Source organism: Rhinopithecus roxellana, chromosome 7 (assembly GCF_007565055.1).
Source record: "Rhinopithecus roxellana isolate Shanxi Qingling chromosome 7, ASM756505v1, whole genome shotgun sequence".
NCBI classification, from domain to species: domain Eukaryota; kingdom Metazoa; phylum Chordata; class Mammalia; order Primates; family Cercopithecidae; genus Rhinopithecus; species Rhinopithecus roxellana.
The window spans coordinates 58,313,633-58,333,973 of record NC_044555.1 but is presented as its reverse complement, the minus strand read 5'-3'; the positions used below and the strand labels follow the sequence as shown (position 1 = coordinate 58,333,973).

The 20,341-nt window shown below is 58.7% G+C and overlaps 2 protein-coding genes across 2 annotated transcripts; both read left to right on the top strand.

Moving 5' to 3' along the window:
* The first annotated feature begins 878 nt into the window (after positions 1 to 878).
* EMD (emerin) lies at positions 879 to 3,340 on the top strand. The gene is made up of 6 exons (XM_010364789.2): positions 879 to 1,202; positions 1,338 to 1,442; positions 1,601 to 1,678; positions 1,893 to 2,026; positions 2,481 to 2,530; positions 2,615 to 3,340. Exons 1-6 carry the CDS (start codon positions 1,121 to 1,123, stop codon positions 2,940 to 2,942), a joined length of 777 nt encoding a protein of 258 aa, XP_010363091.2. The 5' UTR covers positions 879 to 1,120; the 3' UTR covers positions 2,943 to 3,340.
* An 8,071-nt stretch (positions 3,341 to 11,411) lies between these two features.
* LOC115898580 (collagen alpha-1(II) chain-like) lies at positions 11,412 to 12,631 on the top strand. Its single transcript, XM_030933517.1, has 2 exons — positions 11,412 to 11,721; positions 11,914 to 12,631. Exons 1-2 carry the CDS (start codon positions 11,534 to 11,536, stop codon positions 12,623 to 12,625), a joined length of 900 nt encoding a protein of 299 aa, XP_030789377.1. The 5' UTR covers positions 11,412 to 11,533; the 3' UTR covers positions 12,626 to 12,631.
* The last annotated feature ends 7,710 nt before the right edge of the window (positions 12,632 to 20,341 follow it).

Sequence of the window (20,341 nt, the reverse complement as noted above, 5' to 3'; positions counted from 1 at the left end):
CTCTGCAGACTGGGAAGAAGGGCCCGTGGCAGGGAATCTGCGGTGATCGCGTAGGCGCGGGCCTTGCCCCGCAGCCGCTTCCCGGGCAATGCGCACACAAAGCGCCCTCGGCAGTGCCTGGCCCGGGGCCCGCGCTCTCTTAGGGTCCGCTGCCGGGGCGGCCGACCGGGATGCGGCCGGGAAACCCTAGACTCTGGGGCCCGGGAATGGGGGGCGACGGCGGGGAGTAGGGATGTGCAGGGACCAGGCGAAGCCCAAGTGACTTAGGGACCAGAGCCACCCCAAGCGCCGACTTCGCCCGCTCGCACGTCCCGGGTCCCTAGCGCGCAGGCCCCGCCCCTCTCACCCGGCTGGCTCAAGCACGCCACAGGGTGACATCTTGGCTCCCAGCCGCGTCGCCCTGACTCCCGCGCGGGCCCCGCCCCCTGCCGCTAGCCAATCTGTGCGTTTGTGACTTTTGGGCCCGCAGCCCCGCCTGCTCCCACTGCGATACCAGTTTGCATTGCCCTGACGCCCGCGCGGGCCTCGCCCCCTACGCTGCTAGCCAATCCGTGCGTTAGTGACGTATGGCGCCCCTCGCGGCGCCGCTTGCTCCCACCGCAAGACCTTCTGCTCCGCGCCCGCGCGGGCCCCGCCTCCTCCATCGCTAGCCAATCCCCGTGTTTGTGACGTACGGGCTCGCAGCCCCGCTCGCTCCCACCGCAAGACCTTTTGCTCCGCGCCTGCGCGGGCCCCGCCCCCTCCATCACTAGCCAATTCCCGTGTTTGTGACATATGGGCTTGCGGCCCCGCCCGCTCCCAGCGCGAGACCGGTTCCACCGCCCTCTCCGCCCCTAGCCAATCCGTGAGTTGATGACGTTTGGGCTCGCGGCCCCAGCCTCCCAGCTCTCAGGGCCCGGCCGGTCTGTGCTGGCTACTCCCGCTGTTAGGTCCCGCCCCGCGCAGCGCGCGCAGCCTGCGGAGCCAGCGGCTGTGACGCGACAGCGATTCGGCTGTGACGCGAGCGCGGCCGCTCCCGATGCGCTCGTGCCGCCCCCGCCGTGCTCCTAGGCAGTCGTTGCTCGGCCGGTTTTGGTAGGCCCGGGCCGCCGCCAGGCCTCCGCCCGAGCCCGCACCCGCCATGGACGACTACGCAGATCTTTCCAATACCGAGCTGACCGCCTTGCTGCGCCGGTACAACATCCCGCACGGGCCTGTAGTAGGTACGCGGCGGCGGGCGGGACCCCTTCCGGGCCCCCTCCTCGTGCTCCGCCCCGCGACCTCCCCGCTGCCCTCCCCGCTGCACTCCCCGCGCCCCTTCCCCGGCCCGCGGCCCTGACCGCCCCGTGTCCGGCCAGGATCAACTCGTAGGCTTTACGAGCAGAAGATCTTCGAGTACGAGACCCAGAGGCGGCGGCTCTCGCCCCCCGGCTCGTCCGCTGCCTCCTCTTACCGCTTCTCTGGTGAGAGCCTCGCCTGTGGGGACGGCCTGGGACGCGGGGAGGATGGGGCAGCGAGGGTGTGGCAGGGGCGCCGGTCGAGAGCGGCACTGGGGAAAGGGGAGGGAAGTCCCGGGGTGGGGGGGGGGGGCAAACAGTTCTGTCTCCTTCTTTCAATCCAGACTTGAATTCGACGTCAGGGGATTCAGATATGTATGATCTTCCCAAGAAAGAGGACGCCTTACTCTACCAGAGCAAGGGTAAGGCAGGGGTTGGGTGGGCACGCTGGCACCTTCACCCGACTGCGTCAGGGACCCCGCTCACAGGGAGGACTTGAGACCTCAGTCCCAACCACTCCAGCAGCCTTAGGAGGGAGAAACTGTCACAGGTCCCGAAATGGGATTCAGATTAGGGCCATCGGGCCAGGCGGGGCACACCGATGCCCCCTCTGCTACCGCTGCCCCCCTTCCCAAGGCTACAATGACGACTACTATGAAGAGAGCTACTTCACTACCAGGACTTATGGGGAGCCCGAGTCTGCGGGCCCGTCCAGGGGCTTCCGCCAGTCTGTGACTTCACTCCCAGATGCTGACACTTTCCACCACCAGGTGAGCTGGCTGGCAGGCGTCCTGTACTTGGGTACAACCTAGGGGATCGCGGCTGTGTTTGGATAAATCCAGGGGGCCACTGGGTACAAATGGTGGCCCTTGGGCCTCTGGGGAGACTCTGGCTCAGCAGACACCTGTTTGGTCAGGGTCCTACTTTGGGGAGCCCTCAGAACTATGTGACTAGAGCACATAGGATGCATCCTGCACCCTGGTCTGGGATCTAGGCTCCAGCTCTTCCTGAGAGTCCTGGGGGCAAAAGGGGATGCTGGGGCATGAACACAAGTAGCGAGGCCCCATGGATAAAAGGCTGAACACCCAGAGTCATTCAGGAGGGTGTGGGTCCCTGGCCTCTAACCAAAGGCCAGAGGGGACTCGCTGGGGAAGTTTGAGAGGGACATGACAGGGCCATGGTGGCCCTGCCAGCCAGTCCCGTCACCTTGACTCTCTTCTACAGGTGCGTGATGACGATCTTTTGTCGTCTTCTGAAGAGGAGTGCAAGGATAGGTATGTATGTATGGGGAAGGCCAGGGACAGGGGCTGGTTCTGGACCCAGGCTCCTGGCCCACCTGCTCCCCTCTTTTGCCTCAGGGAACGCCCCATGTACAGCCGGGACAGTGCCTACCAGAGCATTGCGCACTACCGCCCTGTTTCAGCCTCCAGGAGTTCCCTGGACCTGTCCTATTATCCTACTTCCTCCTCCACCTCTTCTATGTCCTCCTCATCATCTTCCTCTTCATGGCTCACCCGCCGTGCCATCCGGCCTGAAAACCATGCTCCTGGGGCTGGGCTGGGCCAGGATCACCAGGTCCCGCTCTGGGGCCAGCTGCTGCTTTTCCTGGTCTTTGTGATCGTCCTCTTCTTCATTTACTACTTTATGCAGGCTGAGGAAGGCAACCCTTTCCAGAGGGAGCCGTGAGGGTCTGGGCTTCAGAGCCAGGTCTTCTGGGGAAGAACTGGCTGACTGCCTTAGCAGTGGGGGTGGGGGTGGGTGTGGGGGCAGGGGCAGGGGCTTTTATGTGTTCTTGCTTGGGGGGCGCTAGCCCAGAGTAGTGCTTGCTCCGCCTGCCTTGTCCCACCAGGGAGGCAGCAGACTCAGGCCCTCCATGGGGGCCTGAGTGTGCTTTCCTCGGCAGCCTCCTGGCCCTGCTTGCCTGTAACCCTTAGGGTCCAGGAGGGCAAGGCCTCACTCAGTCAGAGGAGAACATGGTTCTTGTTGTCATGCATGCCTCCTTTTTGTCATCTTGTTGGGGGGGATTAACCAAAGGCCACCCTTTGTTTTCGTGGACACACAATAAAAACCCCATTTATTTTTAATGCGTTGGCTCTTCCTGGAGGAGAGGGTTGGGGTCCCATGGCAAGGGCCTCTGCGTCTTGGGGCTCGAGGATTGCAATCTGGCTTTGTTGAGTCCGCATTTTTGCTTTGGTCTGGGGATAGGAATCAAATGCTACCCAGAGATGTTTGTTTTGTTTAGGAGTTTTATTCCCTAACTCATTCCCCAAAGCACCTGTAACTGCTTATACATATAATTGTGGTACAACAAGGCGTATACAGAGAACCCACTTAGAAATTCAGGCAAAGCTGGCCGGGCGCGGTGGCTCAAGCCTGTAATCCCAGCACTTTGGGAGGCCGAGACGGGCGGATCACGAGGTCAGGAGATCGAGACCATCCTGGCTAATACGGTGAAACCCCGTCTCTACTAAAAAATACAAAAAACTAGCCGGGCGACGAGGCGGGCGCCTGTAGTCCCAGCTACTCGGGAGGCTGAGACAGGAGAATGGCGTGAACCCGGGAGGCGGAGCTTGCAGTGAGCTGAGATCCGGCCACTGCACTCCAGCCTGGGTGGCAGAGCGAGACTCCGTCTCAAAAAAAAAAAAAAAAAAAAAAGAAATTCAGGCAAAGCTGCATGCATGCTACCAGCAGTCTGCGGGTGTTTTAACTGGAAAAAGCTGAAGTCCACCCCAGTGTCCAAGGGCATGGGGACGGAAAAAAAATGAAGCATCTCTGGCACATCATTCTCAGCTCCTGGAACTGCTGCTTGTTTAACATGGGAGAAAAGCTCCAAAGGCTGAAATGCCCCATCATCCCTGGGTGATGGAGTTCACCTGTCTAGATTCTCACTTAGCTCCCAGGTTTTCTGCCCTGGGTATGTATTTCGTAATCTTCTATATATACATGTATATAATTTTTTTTGAGACGGAGTCACTGTCACCCAGGCTGGAGTGCAATGATGCCGTCTTGGCTCACTGCAACCTCTGCCTCCTGGGTTCAAGCAATTCTTTTGTCTCAGCCTCCCTAGTAGCTGGGACCACAGTCACACGCCACCATACCTGGCTAATTTTTGTATTTTTAGTAGAGATGGGGTTTCACCATATTGGTCAGGCTGGTCTCGGAACTCCTGATCTCAGGGGATCCACCCATCTTGGCCACCCAAAGTGCTGGGATTACAGGTGTCAGCCACTGTGCTCAAAGTTTACATTATATACCCACATATATACATATATACCCATAGATATACATATATACCTGTATATACATATAAATATTTTATTTTATTTTTATTTTTTGAGATGCAGTCTCACTGTTGCCAGGCTGGAGTGCAGTGGCACAATCTCAGCTCACCACAACCTCTGCCTCCTGAGTCCAAGCGATTCCCCTCCCTTGGCCTCCCGAGTAGCTGGGACTACAGGTGTGCACCACCATGCACGGCTAATGCTTTGTATTTTAGTAGAGACGGGGTTTCACCATGTTGGCCAAGATGGTCTCGATCTCCTGACCTCGTGGTCCACCCACCTCAACCTCCTAAAGTGCTGGGATTACATGTGTGAGCCACTGTGCCCGGTCTACATATATTTTTTTAAGTAGAAAGTGGGTACTAAAGCCCAAGACAGGCCGGGCGCGGTGGCTCATGCCTGTAATCCCAGCACTTTGGGAGGCCGTGGCAGGCGGATCACAAGGTAAAGAGATCAGGACCATCCTGGCCAACATGGTGAAACCCCATCTCCAATAAAAATACAAAAAATTAGCTGGGTGTGGTGGTGCATGCCTGTAATCCCAGCTACGCAGGAGGCTGGGACAGGAGAATCTCTTGAACCTGGGAGACAGAGGTTGCAGTGAGCTTAGATCACACCACTACACTCCAGCCTGGGCGACACAGCGAGACTCCGTCTCAAAAAAAATAATAATAATAATTAAAAAAAAAAAACCCAAGACAGAATGCCACGTGTTGCTGTGCACGCCTGGCTCTATGCTGCCAGCAGAGGGCGGGAAAGCACAGAGGGGCTGCCATCCACTGCACACGGGCAGGTGGGAAACAGAGGCCCAACAAGGGGTGGGGTGCTAGCATTGGTCCCCCTCGGCTTTGGTTCCTTGCTGCAGGTAGTGGGACAGCCCAGCCTCCCACACTTGGCACAGCTCCCATGCAGTGCCTGCACATGCGCCCGTGGAGGCAGGGCTGAGGTTGGGACCCTCCCTGGCTACTCCTGACCATTTATCTTGGCTGCATCCTAGTCTCTCCTCACGTATGTTTTTGGTCCTAAAATAGGGCATGGTCCTTGTGTGTTGAAAACATGCAGAAAAGAGCGAAGCACCTTCTAATTTTCTTACCACTCACAGTTTCAGCCTTTCTTGTTTGTTATAAGCTCCTCTTACCTGGCTCACCCCCAGTGCCCAGCCACTTGCTGTGTGGACTCCCCAAGCCCTTGCCCTCTGCCCCTCACCATCCCAAGCCCAATGCAACAGACCAATGCCCAATGCAACAGCCCAATGGCTGGCCCTGCAGCAGGCGAGACCTGGATGGTCCATGGCAGGTGGTAGGCATGCGCAGGGGATGCCAACTCCTCACAGGTCCACCTTAGGGACCCAATGGTCCCAATAATAAGCCTGTACGTGGGGGGCAGAACAAACAGGTTGCTACTACCAGGACCCTAGAAGGATGCAGTGACAGCCCCTGTTTCAGCAGCTGATAAAAACCAAGTACACTGACAGGAAGAACCGAACTCACCGCAGTCCAGTTCCCCCAGGAGGCACTCACTACCTGGGATTGTGGCTGGACAGAGGCAGATGGGGCCTAGCAGGAACCTATATGGGACCTGGGGTGGAGGCAAGGTTGACATCCCAAAGCTCTGGAGTAATAGCCGGTGTCAGGGAGATGGGGGATGTGGAGCTGGGCTTGGGGCATCCCAAGGAGGGAAAAGAGATATCCAGGTATCTGGACGAAATGGTGCTTTCTAGGCCTTAGGTCAGGTCCTGGATATGTTACACGTGAGGAGTAAAGAGGAGGCAGCTGGGTGTACTTGGCAACCCATGTGGTGTCTGGCGTGAGGGAAGAGAGGGAAGGAAGGAACAGTGGCCACCCCCGACGTAGCTTGCCCCTTTTCATTCATTCCAAAAGCGCTCCCAAGACTGGATGAAAGAGGGCTCCCAGAGTCCCCAGCCCATTGCCCCAGCGAATGACAAGAGCTGCGAGACTCCTACCCTGGGGCTCAGAGACTTCCTGCTCCTGAGGGCTCACGGCCTTCCCCAGGGCTCTGCTCCCACCACCTCCCTGAGCTCCCCCTGGATTCCTGAGGCCTCCCACTTGGGCTTGGTCACCAATCCCCAGGGCTCCGTGGGCCTTGGAGTACTCCCTCCCTGTTCCAGGGCTCCTCAGGCCTCTGCCAAGCTCATCCTGTGATCTGTCCAACCCCCAGGGCTTTGAACCCCATGAGGGATTCCAACTACTCTGGACACACCCAAGTGCACTGGGTGCCCCAACTGGAACCAGAAGGATTAGGAAGGTTCCATGGGCCTCAAGAGCCTCCAGGCCTCCACTTAAATGTTCTCCAGAGCTCCAAGAGACCACTGTGGCCCCACTTTCAAAAGCTCCCAAAGAATCTGGGGTCCCCCGCAGGGCTCCAGCAGTGCTCAGACACACAGCAGGGGGCAGCAGCTGCCCAAGGTCCCAGCAAGAGGCCACTCTGGGGACTGTCCAAGAAGATACTGGATTTTTTTCCTCCGTTGCCCCCAGGCCCTGTCAGACCAGGGAGGAGAACCAATAGAGGGGGCTGGGAGGGTGTCAAGGCAGCCAGTGGAGAAGGAGACGGTGGAGAGGAAATACAGGGCCAGGGCCCAGAACCCATGGTCCTGGTAAGGCCCTTGACCTCGACCCCAGACAGGTCCAAAAGGTGACAGCGCCAAGGCCGGCCAAGAAGGACCCTTGCCATGACCCTCAGCTGCGGTGGAGGTAGGAAGGGTGTCTCTTGGGCCGCTACCACTTTCAAGAAGAGAGTGCCAGGGGTGTAGAACCTGTGGCTTCATGAGGATAGGCCACTCCTGACTCTGATGGCATAAAGGAAAGGAAAACGGCAGAGGAGCCCTGCCTGACTTCCACTTGGGGCTGGGCGGCTGGCCCCAGGCTCAGGGCGGCCACTCACTGGGAGACACGGGGCAAGCAAGACACAGAAAGGGGAAGTCCCACCCCCAGCCCCAGCCACTCTACTGCTCCCCCTGGGCCCAATGGCATAGAGGCAAAGGGGCCAAGCACACTCTGGAAGCATCTAGAAGCCACCAGCTGAATGGGGATGGGAGGCAGCAGAGCCAGGCCCAGAAAGATCCAGTGCCAGCGGGGAGGACGGGAGGTCCCCGAGGCTGCGCCTTCTCCGCTCAGCCCACTGTGTGCCCAGGATTCTGAACCTCTGGGGCACCCCCTCCTGCCCCGAGTCACCCAGAGTCTCCTGCCCCCCTCCCTGTGCCGGCTCCATCGTATCCTCTCCCAAGCCCCATACCTGGCAGGGCCACCGGGGGAACCGCCCTAGGGCTGGGCTAGGTGAACCAAGGGCACCGATCCCCCAACCCTCCGGATCATCCCCAGGCTGCAGGGACACAGGTGGGGCAGCAAGGGCGGTAGATAAACTAGGGGGATCCAGGCCCCCGAGGACAGCCCTGGCGAGAGGCCACAGGCCTCACAGGGCGGTGAGCTGGAGGCCACCCAAGCAGGCAGGCAGGCAGGCAGCAGGGAAAGAGATTGGCATGGTCGTGGCCAGGGGCCTCCCCGGGAAGGGCGGGCAAGTAGGAGCAAAAACAAGAGCAGAGCACGGGCCCCTACCCTGCTAGGGCCTATGGTCTGGGGACCCAGCCACACTGAGGAAGACCCAGGAGGACCCGCCAGGCTAGTAGGAGGAGATACAGGGTGCAGAGGCCTCCAACCCGCAGGTCATGTCTGGACTGAGTTCAGGGAGGGCAGGGAGGGGCGGTAGCCCAGTTGACTTTCTCTCCCCTAAGCCACACCTCTGCACCCCAACCCTCCCTTCTGCCTCCCGCCAGCCCCATCCCCGCTCTCCGAGGCAACCGGGAGGGGACCTGGAGAGGAAACGGAAGCAACGGCCCCTCAGAGCGGGGTTCCCCGAAATCTATGGCCAGGGACCGAGTCTAGCACTCAGACACCATTGGGAACACTGGCCAGGAGTCCCTCGGGTGGATCTGGGAACCTGCTGCAGAAGCTTAGGGGACTGGGCCAGCTCAAGGAAGGGCTCAGGCTGGAAACTGAGCAGGCAGGGCACCCCTGGACCTGGGGCCGAGGAGGACAGGAAGTAGGCAACTATGGAAAGACCCCCCTCCACCACCCACCCCCAACTCGGCACACAAAGGCCCAGAGAGGCCCCCAGACATCACTGTGGGGGCAGGGGTGTTTGCAAACATCCGCAGAGGGACCGGGTGTCGCAGGCACATGGACAGCTTGCAGGGCCCGGCTGAGGCTAGGATAGAAGCAGGGGGCTGGCAGGAGGTGCCCGGCCAGGGTCCCCAACTGTGTGGGAGGCAGGCCCGAGGCAGGCGGCACCAGTCCCGGGCAGGATCTCTCGGAAGAGGCACCGTACCCAGCCAGGGCTCCCGGAGACAGGGGTGGTGGGCCGTGTGTCCCCTCACCCTGTGCCTGGCCCCCAACAAAGGGCGAGCATGTATCCTTCTTGGACGCGGTGTCCAGGGCAGGGCACTCCCAAACCGGGATGACCCCTAGGCCAGAGGACCCCCCCCAGCCCCAGCTGACAGCAGCCGGGTGTCTGGGGAGGCCCCTGGGAGGCAGGGCGGCAGCCAAGAAGAGCACCATCCCTGGACGCACTCTCCAACTGCAACCAGGGCCCGGTCCCCCAAAGGCACCAGCTCTCCCTGGGGGCAGGACCTCGATCCAGAGCAGGAGTGGAGGCCCCCGACAGGGGACGGCTGGAGAGGCCCCGGGCTCACAAGCCAGGGAGTGGCGCCTCTGTGACCCGGAAGCCCCTGGGTCCCGCCTGGGCTGCTGGTAGCTGCTGTGGGCCGAGGGGTCTGGAGACCCCAGGGTGCTCTGGGGCAGCCCCTTTGGGACCCTCAATGGAGCCAGTGAGTCTAGGAGGGCGCCGATCTGTCCAGGTGGGTGCATGGGCCGGGACAGGGTCTGGCTGCCGTCGTGACTGTGCCCGTCTGCCGAACAGGCCGCTAGAAGAGCACTCCCTGAGCGAGGGCGCCGGGCAGCCTGGGGAGGGAGGCCCCCATGGCAGGGAGAGCCAGACCTCCTCACTGTTCTTCCTGGGGGACCAGGCCGGACACCTTGGCTCAGGGGAGACAGGGTCACAGAGGACAGCCAGCGGGCAGGTGGCCCAGGAGTGTGGGGGTTCAGTGGGCCTGACCGTGTCCTGAGGCGCCCCAGGACCCTGTACCCAACACCCTGGGGGAGGGGCTGTCCCCACCTGCCAGGAACACATTCCTCAGGGAAGGCCCGGCAACCTGCTCTCGTCGGGTTCAAGGAGGGCCGGGCGGCTTTGGAAGGGGCCAGGAGCTGTCATCAAGGGTCCCTGCATTGCCCAGAGGCGGCACCGGCCAACAGGAAAAGCACTCATCGCCCACGGAACCTCTGTGACAAATTCAGAGCCACGGAGAGCGTCATCAGGAAGTCACCTGCCAGTCCCAGTGGGAAGGATGGGGCAACCTCCTGGGGCCCCAGTGGAAAGCTCCTTCCAGGACCCACCTGGCCCTCCACATCCCACCCCCCAGGCCAGGGACTGCCCCTGGAGCCCAGTATCCGGCAGCCTGACACATCACGGAAAAAAGGAGCTGCTCTGCCTTCACCATGATGGCGCGGCACACCCCCTCCCCGCCCCGGCCCCTCCCCTTTCAGGGCTGCATGCCGGGAGGAGAGGCCGCCCCTGTCTGCAGAGAGAGGTCGCCCCACTTGAGGCAGAGAGGGGGCAGGGGCAGGAATGAGCCCCTGGGAGGAGGGCATTGGAAGTGGGAGGCACATGCCATGCAAGCTGGCGTGGGGCACTCATGCCATGCAAAAGGGGCTGCGGTGACTAGAACGGGTTTCCCGAGGGCTCCTGGGGATGTTGGACCAGGGGTCCCCGACCAGGGCTGGGAAAGGCTTCCATGCAGAGCCAGAGAGCACACGGCACAGACCCTGCGGGGCACACTGGATCTTGGGGGCAGAGTCTCCCTTCTTGGGGTTCTCTGTGATGGGTTTTGCAACCCTTTCAGGATGTCAAAGCACGCCCCGCCCTCAGAAATGCAGACCCCGGCCAGTGTCAGCCCCAGGAGGTGGCCTGCTGCTCCCGCTGACACCAAGGACACGTCCCTGAGGCGGCCCGCTCGGGGTCTCCAGCAGCCCACACAGCTCTACAGGCGCAAGGGCGCTTCTGACTTGCAGCACTCAGGAACAGCCTCCACCCTGAGCGTGGCGCCCTCTCCAGCACGTTCCAGGGTGGGCCTGTGAGACCAATAAAAACCACAGCGGAGGTGAGGCGAGTCACTTAGGAGGCCAGGTCATAAAGAGAGTGTGGCCGGGTCTGGGGCGCCCTCTCCTGCTGGTTCGATTGGATTGCAGGTCCGGGGGAAGCCGAGCAGCCCTGGGAGAAGGCCAGGTGGGGAGGAACTGAGGTCTCCTGCCGCAGCCTCCAGAGGGAGAATCATCACGAGGGCTCCCCACCCAGTCAGATAGGATGACTGGGCCCCGGTGGACACCTGACCGCAGCCTGAGAGGGACCCTGAGCCACAGTCCTGGCTCCCCGAGAGCCCTCCCAGAGCCTGTCCCTCAGAACCCTGGGGGGTGAGAGGAGCGCTAGGTGGGGAAGGACCGAAACGTGGAGTCGTCTGTTACCCAGCAGTCGGAACTGGTGCTCAGCGTCCAGGGGGCAAGACACGGCGTTAGCCAGAAGGAAACAAACCAACAAGAACCCCCAGAAGCCATCAGGAAAGCCTGGAGATTCCGATGACACGAAAACTAAAATCCCCTGTGTGACCAAGCACAACCCGCAAACCGCACAGTCAAGAGACAAGTGATAACATGGGGAAAAAATAGTAGCAAGAGGTGACTAAGGGCTCGCGTCAGTCACACACACACACACACACACACACACACACACACAGAGCTGGACACACGGACAAGGCAAAGTGCAAGGACAAGAGAGCAAAAGGGGGCGGAGGAGAGGAAGGAAGAGGGAAGGAAGCGTCTTCTCCACCGGGACGCAATTCCTTGGGAGTCCGTCTGACCCCAGGGCAAAGGGATGCTGGGTCGCCAGAGCCGCCGCGGAGACGGGAAGTCCCGCCAGGCCTCGGAGCCCAGCAAAGAGGAACCAGGGCGGACGGGCCAAACCCAGCGGCCGGCTCCGGGGGTGGGTGGTGGCGCTGTGGGGAGCCGCCTGAGCAGCATCACCAGCAGCTGGGAACCCTCCCGGTGCGGGAAGGTTGGCGGGTAAGGCGAGTCTTCCCCGGAAACACACTGGGCTGGACCCAGCGGCCCCATGGGTGCTGGAACCAGCCCTGCGGGTGTTCCCAGCCAGGCACCCTCCCGCGGGAAGACCGGTTGGAGGGATGGCTCCTGTTGGCACCCACGTCGAGGGAAGCCACCGCCTTCTCTGCGGGGCTCACCTTTCCTACCCCCCAGGAGACAGGCCAGGAAGCGCCCCAGCCCACGACCGCCCGCAGCAGAGCAGGATTCCCTCCCCGGCGGCCACCGCTGTCAAGGGACGGGCAAGACTTTGTTACCCCACCGCGCGCCACCGCGGAACGCTGCACAGACACCTCCAGACGCCGCTTCCTCCAGGACGCCCGCCCGCCCGCTCTGCCCACCTATCCCTGGACGCTCGCTGCCGGGTGGACGGGTGGGGACGACCCTGCTTCCCCACGACTCCCCAGACGCGCCCCGAGGCACTTTCGGAGCACAGTGGAGTGGGAAGGGCGGGGCGGCCCCTCGACGGCGCCCAGGCGAGAGCGGCTCACGGGGCTTCCCGGGCCCTAATCTCGGGGGACGCCCGTCCGCCTCGTCCCCTGGGGAGGACAGTGACCGCCGGTCTGCACGGGAAGGGGACTCGGCGCATGCCCCGCAGGCCCGGCCCAGGACTGGGAGGCTCGGAAGGCGACGCCGAGGCGGCGGCGGCGGCGGGGTGGGGCGGGGCGGGGCGTGGAGGGACAGACCTAGTCTCCGCCCGCCGGGGCCCAAAGCTACCTCGCTCCCAACCTCCGCCTCGGTCGCTCCCCGTGGGCTCCAGGCGCCCACAGGAAGCTCCGCCCCCGACCCGCCTATCCATCCTCCTCTTCGCCTGTCCTCGCCAATGACCGTGCTCAGATTGCACGGAATTCCCGCCCCTCGCCCTTGACGGACGCTCCTGCTGCCCAATGGACGACACCGTGTCGCGTGCGCGCTGCTGCGGCGCTCTCTGGCTCCTAGGCGTTCCCGGGGAGAGAGCCACGGCGCTGGCCGCAGAGTCGTCGGTGCACACGCAACACTGCCGCCTTGTGTTTTGGGTGCGGACCTGCGCTTCTCTAAGCGTTCCATTCCCGAGAAGGGGCGAGAAACGTCCAGAGGTCGTGGCACCTGCCCGCCGCTGCCGGGCGTCGGCCGTGGGCGCAACTGAAGCACCCCGGGAGCGCGGCGCGACATCCGTGCCTTCCGAGGGCGGCCCGGGTGTCGCCGCGGTTCGCGCGGGAGGGCGCGGCCGTGAGCATTTCCGCGCTTGCGCGGGTTCCAGTCTCTGCCCCCCACCCCCCATCCCCCACCCCCGATCCCCGGACCGGCTCCTCCCTCTCATGGCCCCGCAGTAGACGCAGCTCCTCCCTCCTGCGGTGCAGCGCAGCCAGGGCTCTGCTCCAGGAGTCATCGAGTCCGCGGAGCGTTATCTCAACGGACCCACGCGCTGCCCTCCGCTGGGGTGGGCCGTACCCTCCGCCTCCCGCCCGCGAGATCCATCCCAGCTCTGGGCGGGGGTCCGTGGTTCTTCCCGCTCATGGCCACGGAACGGTCCACGCTCGCGGAGCCACAGGCTGAGCTTTTCCTGGTGAGGGACAAGGTCCTGGTTTCCCGTGGCTGGTGGCCCTCGCGGAAGAGCCTCCAGGGAGCACGAACTTGCAGGGTTTCCTGTCATCGGGTTGCCACGCCCGTCTTGAACGCTCGAGTGCACGCAGAAGTGGATGTATAGCTTTATTTGTAATGTTTTCGTTTTCTTCTTCTTCTTTTTTTTTTTTTTTTTTTGAGGGAGGGTCTCACTCTGTCGCCCAGTCTGGAGTGCAGTGGCGCGATGAGGGCTCATCTACAGCCTTGACCTCTCCACCCCAGCGAGGGCTTCAACCTCCAACCTCAGCCTTTCATATAGCTGGGACTACAGGCGCACGCCACCACCACGTCCAGCTAATTTTTTACTTTTTGTAGAGATGGGGTCTCGCTTTGTCGCTCAGGCTGGTCTGGGATTGCTGGGCTCAGGTGATCCACCTCAGCCTCCCAAAGTGCTGGGATTTGCTGGGATTTTGGGCACTGGCCACTGGCCACCGCGCCCGGCCTGATGTGTAGTTTCAGTAGAAACCACCAAAGTCTTCAGGGTGGCCTGTGCATCACTTTACACATATTCAAGCGAATCATCCAGAGGTTTTTGAGGCCGGACGCGGTGGCTCACACCTGTGATCCCAGCACTTTGGGAGGCCGAGGCTGGTGGATCGCTTGAGGTCAGGAGTTCGAGACCAGCCTGACCAACATAGTGCAACCCCGTTTCTAATAACACAATTAGTCGGCGTGGTGGCGCCCTCGCCTATAATCCCAACTACTCAACGAGGCTGAGGCAGGAGAATCGCTTGAACCCAGGAGGCAGAGGTTGCACTGAGAGCCAGGATGGCACCATGGCACTCCAGCCTGGGTGACAGAGCAAGATTCTGTCTCAAAAACAAAAACAAACAAACAAACAAAAAACGGTTTTTGAAACAACTTGAAGCAAGTTATCCCATGTATAAAGTAGTATAAAGTTATTTATACTATTCTTCTGGGCAATCACCCACATAGTTAAACAATTTAAGGCCCATTATCTGGCTGGGCGCGGTGTCTCACGCCTGTAATCCCAACACTTTCTGAGGCTGAGGCGGGTGGATCACGAGGTCAGGAGTTTGAGACCAAGCTGGCCAATATGGTGAAACCTCGTTTCTACTAAAAATACAAAAAATTAGCTGGGTGTGGTGGCATGTGCCTGTCGTCCCAGCTACTGGGGAGGCTGAGGTAGAAGAATCACTTGAACCCAGGAGGCGGAGGTTGCAGCAAGCTGAGATCGCACCACTGCACTCTAGCCTGGGTGACACAGTGAGACTCTGTCTCAAAAGAAAAAAAAAAAAAAACCCATTGTGCTACACATTTTGTAGTGATTTTCTGTTTTTGTTTTTTGTTTTTTTTTTTAAGCTTTTTTATAATTTCAACTTTTTTGTTTTTGAGATAGAGTCTCACTCTGTCACCCAGGCTAGAGTGCAGTGGCACAATCTCGGCTCACTGCAACATTCACCTCCTGGGTTTAAGGAGTTCTCCCACCTCAGCCTACCGGGTAGCTGGGACTAAAGGTGCGTGCCGCCATGCCCTTTACGTGGGCCGAGATAGTGGCATTGCACTCCAGCCTGGGCAACAAGAGCCAACCTCTGTCTCAGAAAGAAAAAAAAAGGACAGTGGAGTCCTAGATGGTGAGGGTAGCAATGGAGAAACCCACTTCAATTTCTTTGTGTCAACGGTTCATGTATTGGAAGGATTCCCATGGGAAGGTCAGGAGGGAGAGGAGCCAACAGGTGGAACTCCACCAGTTCCCCTGTCCTCACCGTGTAGGGCTGCAAGATTGCTTGGTGCCTGTCTGGGCTCCACGGCCCCCACCCGCCCCTGCAGGCTTGTGTGCGGATCAGCAAGAGGCACTCTGCTCTCCCAGCAGGTAGTCAGCTGGAGGCGAGGACACGGGAGGGATTTCAGCCCTCTCACTCCCCAGGAAGGTGTCCTTGTGCAGAAAACAGCCTGCACGACCTTCTAGGGCATGCAGGATTAGACTGTATCCTCCCTCTGCCCAAAGTGGCTACGGAAAGTTCATTTTAACACCCACTAGAGAGTGAGGAGACTGTAGGTGGAATTTCTTTTTTGTTTTTCTTTTTTTCCGAGACAGAGGAGTCTTGCTCTGTGGTCCCAGGCTGGAGTACAGTGGTGTGATCTTGGCTCATTGCAACGTCCGCCTCCGGGGTTCAAGCAATTCTCCTGCCTCAGCCCCCCGAGTAGCTGAGATTACAGGCATGCGCCACCATGCCCAGCTAATTTTTTGTATTTTTAGTAGAGACGGGGTTTCACCACGTTGGCCAGGCTGGTCTCCAACTCCTAACCTCGTGATCTGCCCACCTCGGCCTCCCCAAAGTCTTGGGATTACAGGCGTGAGCCACCTCTCCCAACTGTAGGTGGGATTTCTGAGTGACTGTTACAAATTTCTGATTGACCCAAGCTGGGCAGGTCACCCCACCAGCCCTGTCCGGCTATGGCCTGTGGTCTAGGTTACATGAGCCAGTGCTGACTAGGCTGGCATGAGTGTCGCACCTGTCAGACCCCATTGCCTGTCCTCCATGCATCCGTAGTGGAATTTGGGAGAAGACAAGGAAAGGAGCAATGATACAACTTGTAGTTGTATTTCAAGCATACCTGAGCCACAGGTGAGTGAGGGCAGTCCCTGGGTAGAAACAAAGGGCAAATGAAAACACAGAGGGGTCAGGGCTCAGTGGGTCATACCTGTAATCCCAGTATTTTGCGAGGCCGAGGCGGAAGCATCGCTGGAGACCAGCCTGGGCAACAAGGTGAGACCCCGTCTCTAAATACAGAGAAAAAAAGAAACAAGCAAGCAAACAAAGAAAAAACAGGCCTAAGCAGGACCTGAGGCTGGGCCCGTGCAGTGGCAGCTTGCTGTGGGACAGGAGTCTTTGTGCCTTCAGGTGGTGAGTGTGCCGAACGGAGCCCCTCAGCTCAATCCAGTGTTTTTGCAGGGTTACCTCCGGGATAAAGGAAAGATGGCGTGAGCCCTCCCTCAGCACAGGGAGCTCAGGGATAGCAGGTCCACGTCAGCCTGGGTCTGTGTGAGCAGGCGAGGAGGAATCTGCCCGCCTCCCAGCAGGTGCCTTGAGCACCCTCTAGCATGGCCTGCTTGCCCACAGGCGCGGGGAAAGGCTCAGGTCTCTGTGAGCCCCGGGTGATAGATCACCTCACCTTCCTAGTGCGGTCATACTGCTGGGATCCTGGCAGAGACAACTTACCTTCCCTAGAGGGGACACATCACCCCAGGATTCTGCCACAGGACTTTTGGAGGTAAAGCTGAAGTGGGGCCCACAGCCTCACAATGACAGCACTGGCCACCATCACGGAGAATCAGTGGCCAGGTCAAAGAGCAAGGCTGGACCTGTCAGGCTGGACCTGTCACGGTTCTGGGGTGGAATCATCAAAGAGCCCCAATCACATCATTGTCAGCAATGGCTGGGAGCATCCACCCCCTCCTCACAGCAGCCCTAGGATGTCGGTGCCAGTGTTACCCCCATTTTCAGACAAGAACAGGAGGGAAATGTGACTCATGAAGTTGGGCTCCAGAGCCTGAGCCCTTTCTCGGATTTGCTGCACTCACTCCCGCTCCTGCCCTCTGAGATTCCCCTTGGTATGTGGTGTCTGGATTGTGGTGCATGTGGAAGGAAGGAGTCGGAGGTAAGTCTGGCTCAGTATCTCACAAGCCTCAGGTCATCACATGAAAAACAGAGGAGGGTAAAATGAGAACCACTGTTCTCCTCTCTGGCCTAATCGGGTGAACTCTGCAAGCACAGACTGACCAGCTTAGAATTCTCAGCAGATCACAGAGCAGTTCTCATAGATGTTTGCATTATTGTGATGTCAAGCTACTGACTCCTCAGATCTCTGACACAACCCCCTAAGGGTAGAAAGAAAGGGGTAAGTTAGTTTAGAAGTCCAGGGAGATTTGAAAAGCAGCACATACACAAGCCTGGTCATTGAAATAAAAATCTCATCTGATGAACTCAACAGCAAATCGATGACCCTGAAGACAGAATGAGTGACCTGGAAGATGATACCAAAGACACTTCCTCTTGCCCCGTTCTTAGCAGATGATGTGGCTTCCTACTTCTGTGATGCACTGCAGCAGCCCCTCCTTGGAGTCCAGAGCCCTAGGCCTTCCATGCTCCCAGGCTCACTACTAGACTCCTGGTCACCCCAACGTCTTTATTTTTGCTCCCCCCCACCCCCTGCTCTGGGGGTTGTATCTTCTTCCTTCACCAACTGTTACTTCAGTGTCCCTTTTGCACTTTCAGCCCTCAAACCCCAAGTAAACATGCTTTCAATTCCCTTTCTTGAGATACTAGGTATGTATTTTTGTCTCCTAACTGGTTCCTGACTAACCCACAACTGGCCCTGGGTGAGGTTCTAGAAGAAAAGGCCTATGTACACGGAGTTTGGGGATTGGTCTGGTCCTGCCTTTGGGCTGGAGTGCAGGGTTGAGCATTTTCCCAGTGGGAAGTGGGGCACGAGCCATCCATGCCCTGCAGTGGCTTCACAGTTAATCGAGCTGTCACTTCAGTTGCTTGGGATGATGGGCCAACTGAAGTAAGCAGCAGGAGCTCAAGTCCTCGCTGCACCTGACTGTCATGGTGGTCGCGGATGGCTATGAGGGCTGTGGTATGGGATGATCCTTAGTGGCCCTGACTCTGTACTATGAAGACATGATGGGCTCAGGCTCCCTCTCAGCTCAAGCCACAGTGAGAGAACCAGGGTGCTTCCAGGAAAGGCCTCAAAATTCCCTTACTCCTTGTACCTGCAGGGCTAACAGTTCTGACAATCACATTTGATTGTGCCAGTTACAGAGTCCCAAAGTGATGAATTCCCAGCCTCGCTACATTTCACACATGAATCGTGGGCAGTGATTTGGGAAGAATGGGACCTTGAAACCCGGAATTGGGCCATCTGGTTGGCCTTGGTTGAAGCTGAGACTCGAGAAGCCCCCAGTCCCTCTGTACCTCCCTTGGTAGTGGAGGTAGTTCGACCTCCCGTGTCTGGGGGACTGGTGTTTCTTTGTTGGAGAACTCTGTTGCAAGTTTACCTGGGGAGGAGCCTTGCCAGGGGACACTCACTTGTATCATCCAGGAGACCCTCTACAACTAGACTGTTGTGGTTAGACCCAGAACTAGTGTCAGGTACACACTTAGGGAGGGAGGGAATGTCTCAGATGGGCCCTGATACCAGGTGCAGCCCAGGTCCTGCCCTGAGCGGTAACTGTGTGCTCGGCTTCCTCACCCAAGTACGGAATGACACGTCGGATCATTCTAGCTCTCCCGAATCTAACGACCCAGCTTCTCTAACCCCAACCTCGGCCTGGCAGGGTGAGGAGGCCTCGTGAAGCGGTAGAACCTCTTGGCTGCCCAGGGGAGGCCAGGCTCCGAGGGTGAAGGCGAGTGCCTGGCTCTCTTGGACCTTCCTCCCTGCATTGGTGTCCAGAAGGGCCTGGGCTGCACGCCTCCGCCCATGCCGCACCTGCACCTCCGTTCCCTCCGCCGCCATTTGGCCCACAAGTAGGAGCCACGCCCTCCAGGTAGCACCTGAAGCCGACGGGGTGGGAGGGTGCGCGGGGCTGGCGCGAGGTGGTGTCCAATAGTGGGTAGCTGGTGTCCAGGGAGGGCGGTGGGACGACGGGGACAGGGGAGCAGCCCGAGTTGCAGAGGGCTGGCTGGTCCGGGAATGGGCAGGTGGGTTGGTTGCTGCCAACCCCAACATAACCCCAGTGAGGCGGGGAAGGAGCGTGCGGAGGGGCCAATGGGGCTGGCCAGCCAAGGGTGCGCTGGGGACTAGGAAGCTGCCAGGTATGCAGGGCAGGCCTGCATGGGTGTTCCAAAATGATGGCACTAACATCCTGACCACAGCCATGTGGGATACATACTTCCCCGTCATCAGCGCCATCATCCCCTTCTACAGCTACCCAAGGCCCTACAGTCAAGAAGCAGATTTGGGGATTCAAGCCAGGTCTGGGGACACATGGTTCCCGAGTCCCTGCTGGGTGGCTTCTCCATGGGAAGTAATCAGGGCAGCAAGGTGTTTGGAGGACTCAAGGGCGAGGGGGCTGGCCTGAGGCCAGGGTCCATGGCATCTTCCAGGGAATATTCATTACCAGTCTCGTAACAGCTAAGAAACACACTTGTCTACTCAGAAGCCACAGCCAGGCCAAGCTGGGAACAGGGCTCACTCCCCTCGCTGGGCGATCATGGCTCCTGTGCTCATTACTTTGATCTGCCCTACTGTTTCTGCCCAGAACCTTCTAGGGGACTGACGTGAGGCTTTGGGGGCTCTTTCGTGTGTTTAGAAACTGCACATTTTAATCATGGAATTTGTTGCTGTATTTGTTGCCACAGTGCGCTGCGTCCTGTTGTCTCACCAAATCCGACATTTTGCACCTGAATACAAGCAAACATGGCTTGTCTGTTAAGAATGCCTTCCTCTAATGCTTTACAGCCACCTTCAGTGTCACTGCATCTACTCCTTACAAAACGGTATATAAACACCATCTCCCACCACACACTTGAAAGGGTACACAGAATTATCCTGCAACACAGCAATTCCATTCCACTCCTAGTATACACATCCCTAAGAAGGGAAAATCTACATCTACACAAAATCTTTCACGTATTTTGTGACATCTACTCCTTCACAAAATATGTGAATTGTCAGAACACTATTCACAAGAGACAAAAGTGGAACTAATCCACATTCATCAACTGAATGGAAGAAGAAAATGTATTATCTCTGTACAACAGAATAGTATGTGGCCATAAAAAGAATGAAAACCACTAGTATACTTTGAGTAAAACTGGAGTGTGAGAAGCTGTGATTACCTTGAAGTAGTTAGATAAGTGAGGTAAAAAAATTTTTGCTTCTTTGAATTTTCTAAATTTTCTGCAATCACCCTATAGAAACTATTTTTACAAAATAAATTTTGAAATTTTATGAAATAAGCAGCAGCATCATGCTCATTTTACAGGCCAGGAAACCAGCTCAGTGACTTACA

What these genes read in the sequence shown, in the direction of transcription:
- LOC115898580 (XM_030933517.1), top strand. Translation starts at nt 11,534, where the DNA reads ATGCTGGGTCGCCAGAGCCGCCGCGGAGACGGGAAGTCCCGCCAGGCC. An exon ending in CGGTGCGGGAAGGTTGGCGG is followed by an intron (nt 11,722 to 11,913) that starts GTAAGGCGAGTC and finishes CCTACCCCCCAG; the next exon opens with GAGACAGGCCAGGAAGCGCC.
- EMD (XM_010364789.2), top strand. Translation starts at nt 1,121, where the DNA reads ATGGACGACTACGCAGATCTTTCCAATACCGAGCTGACCGCCTTGCTG. An exon ending in CTCCTCTTACCGCTTCTCTG is followed by an intron (nt 1,443 to 1,600) that starts GTGAGAGCCTCG and finishes CTTTCAATCCAG; the next exon opens with ACTTGAATTCGACGTCAGGG. An exon ending in CTGACACTTTCCACCACCAG is followed by an intron (nt 2,027 to 2,480) that starts GTGAGCTGGCTG and finishes TCTCTTCTACAG; the next exon opens with GTGCGTGATGACGATCTTTT.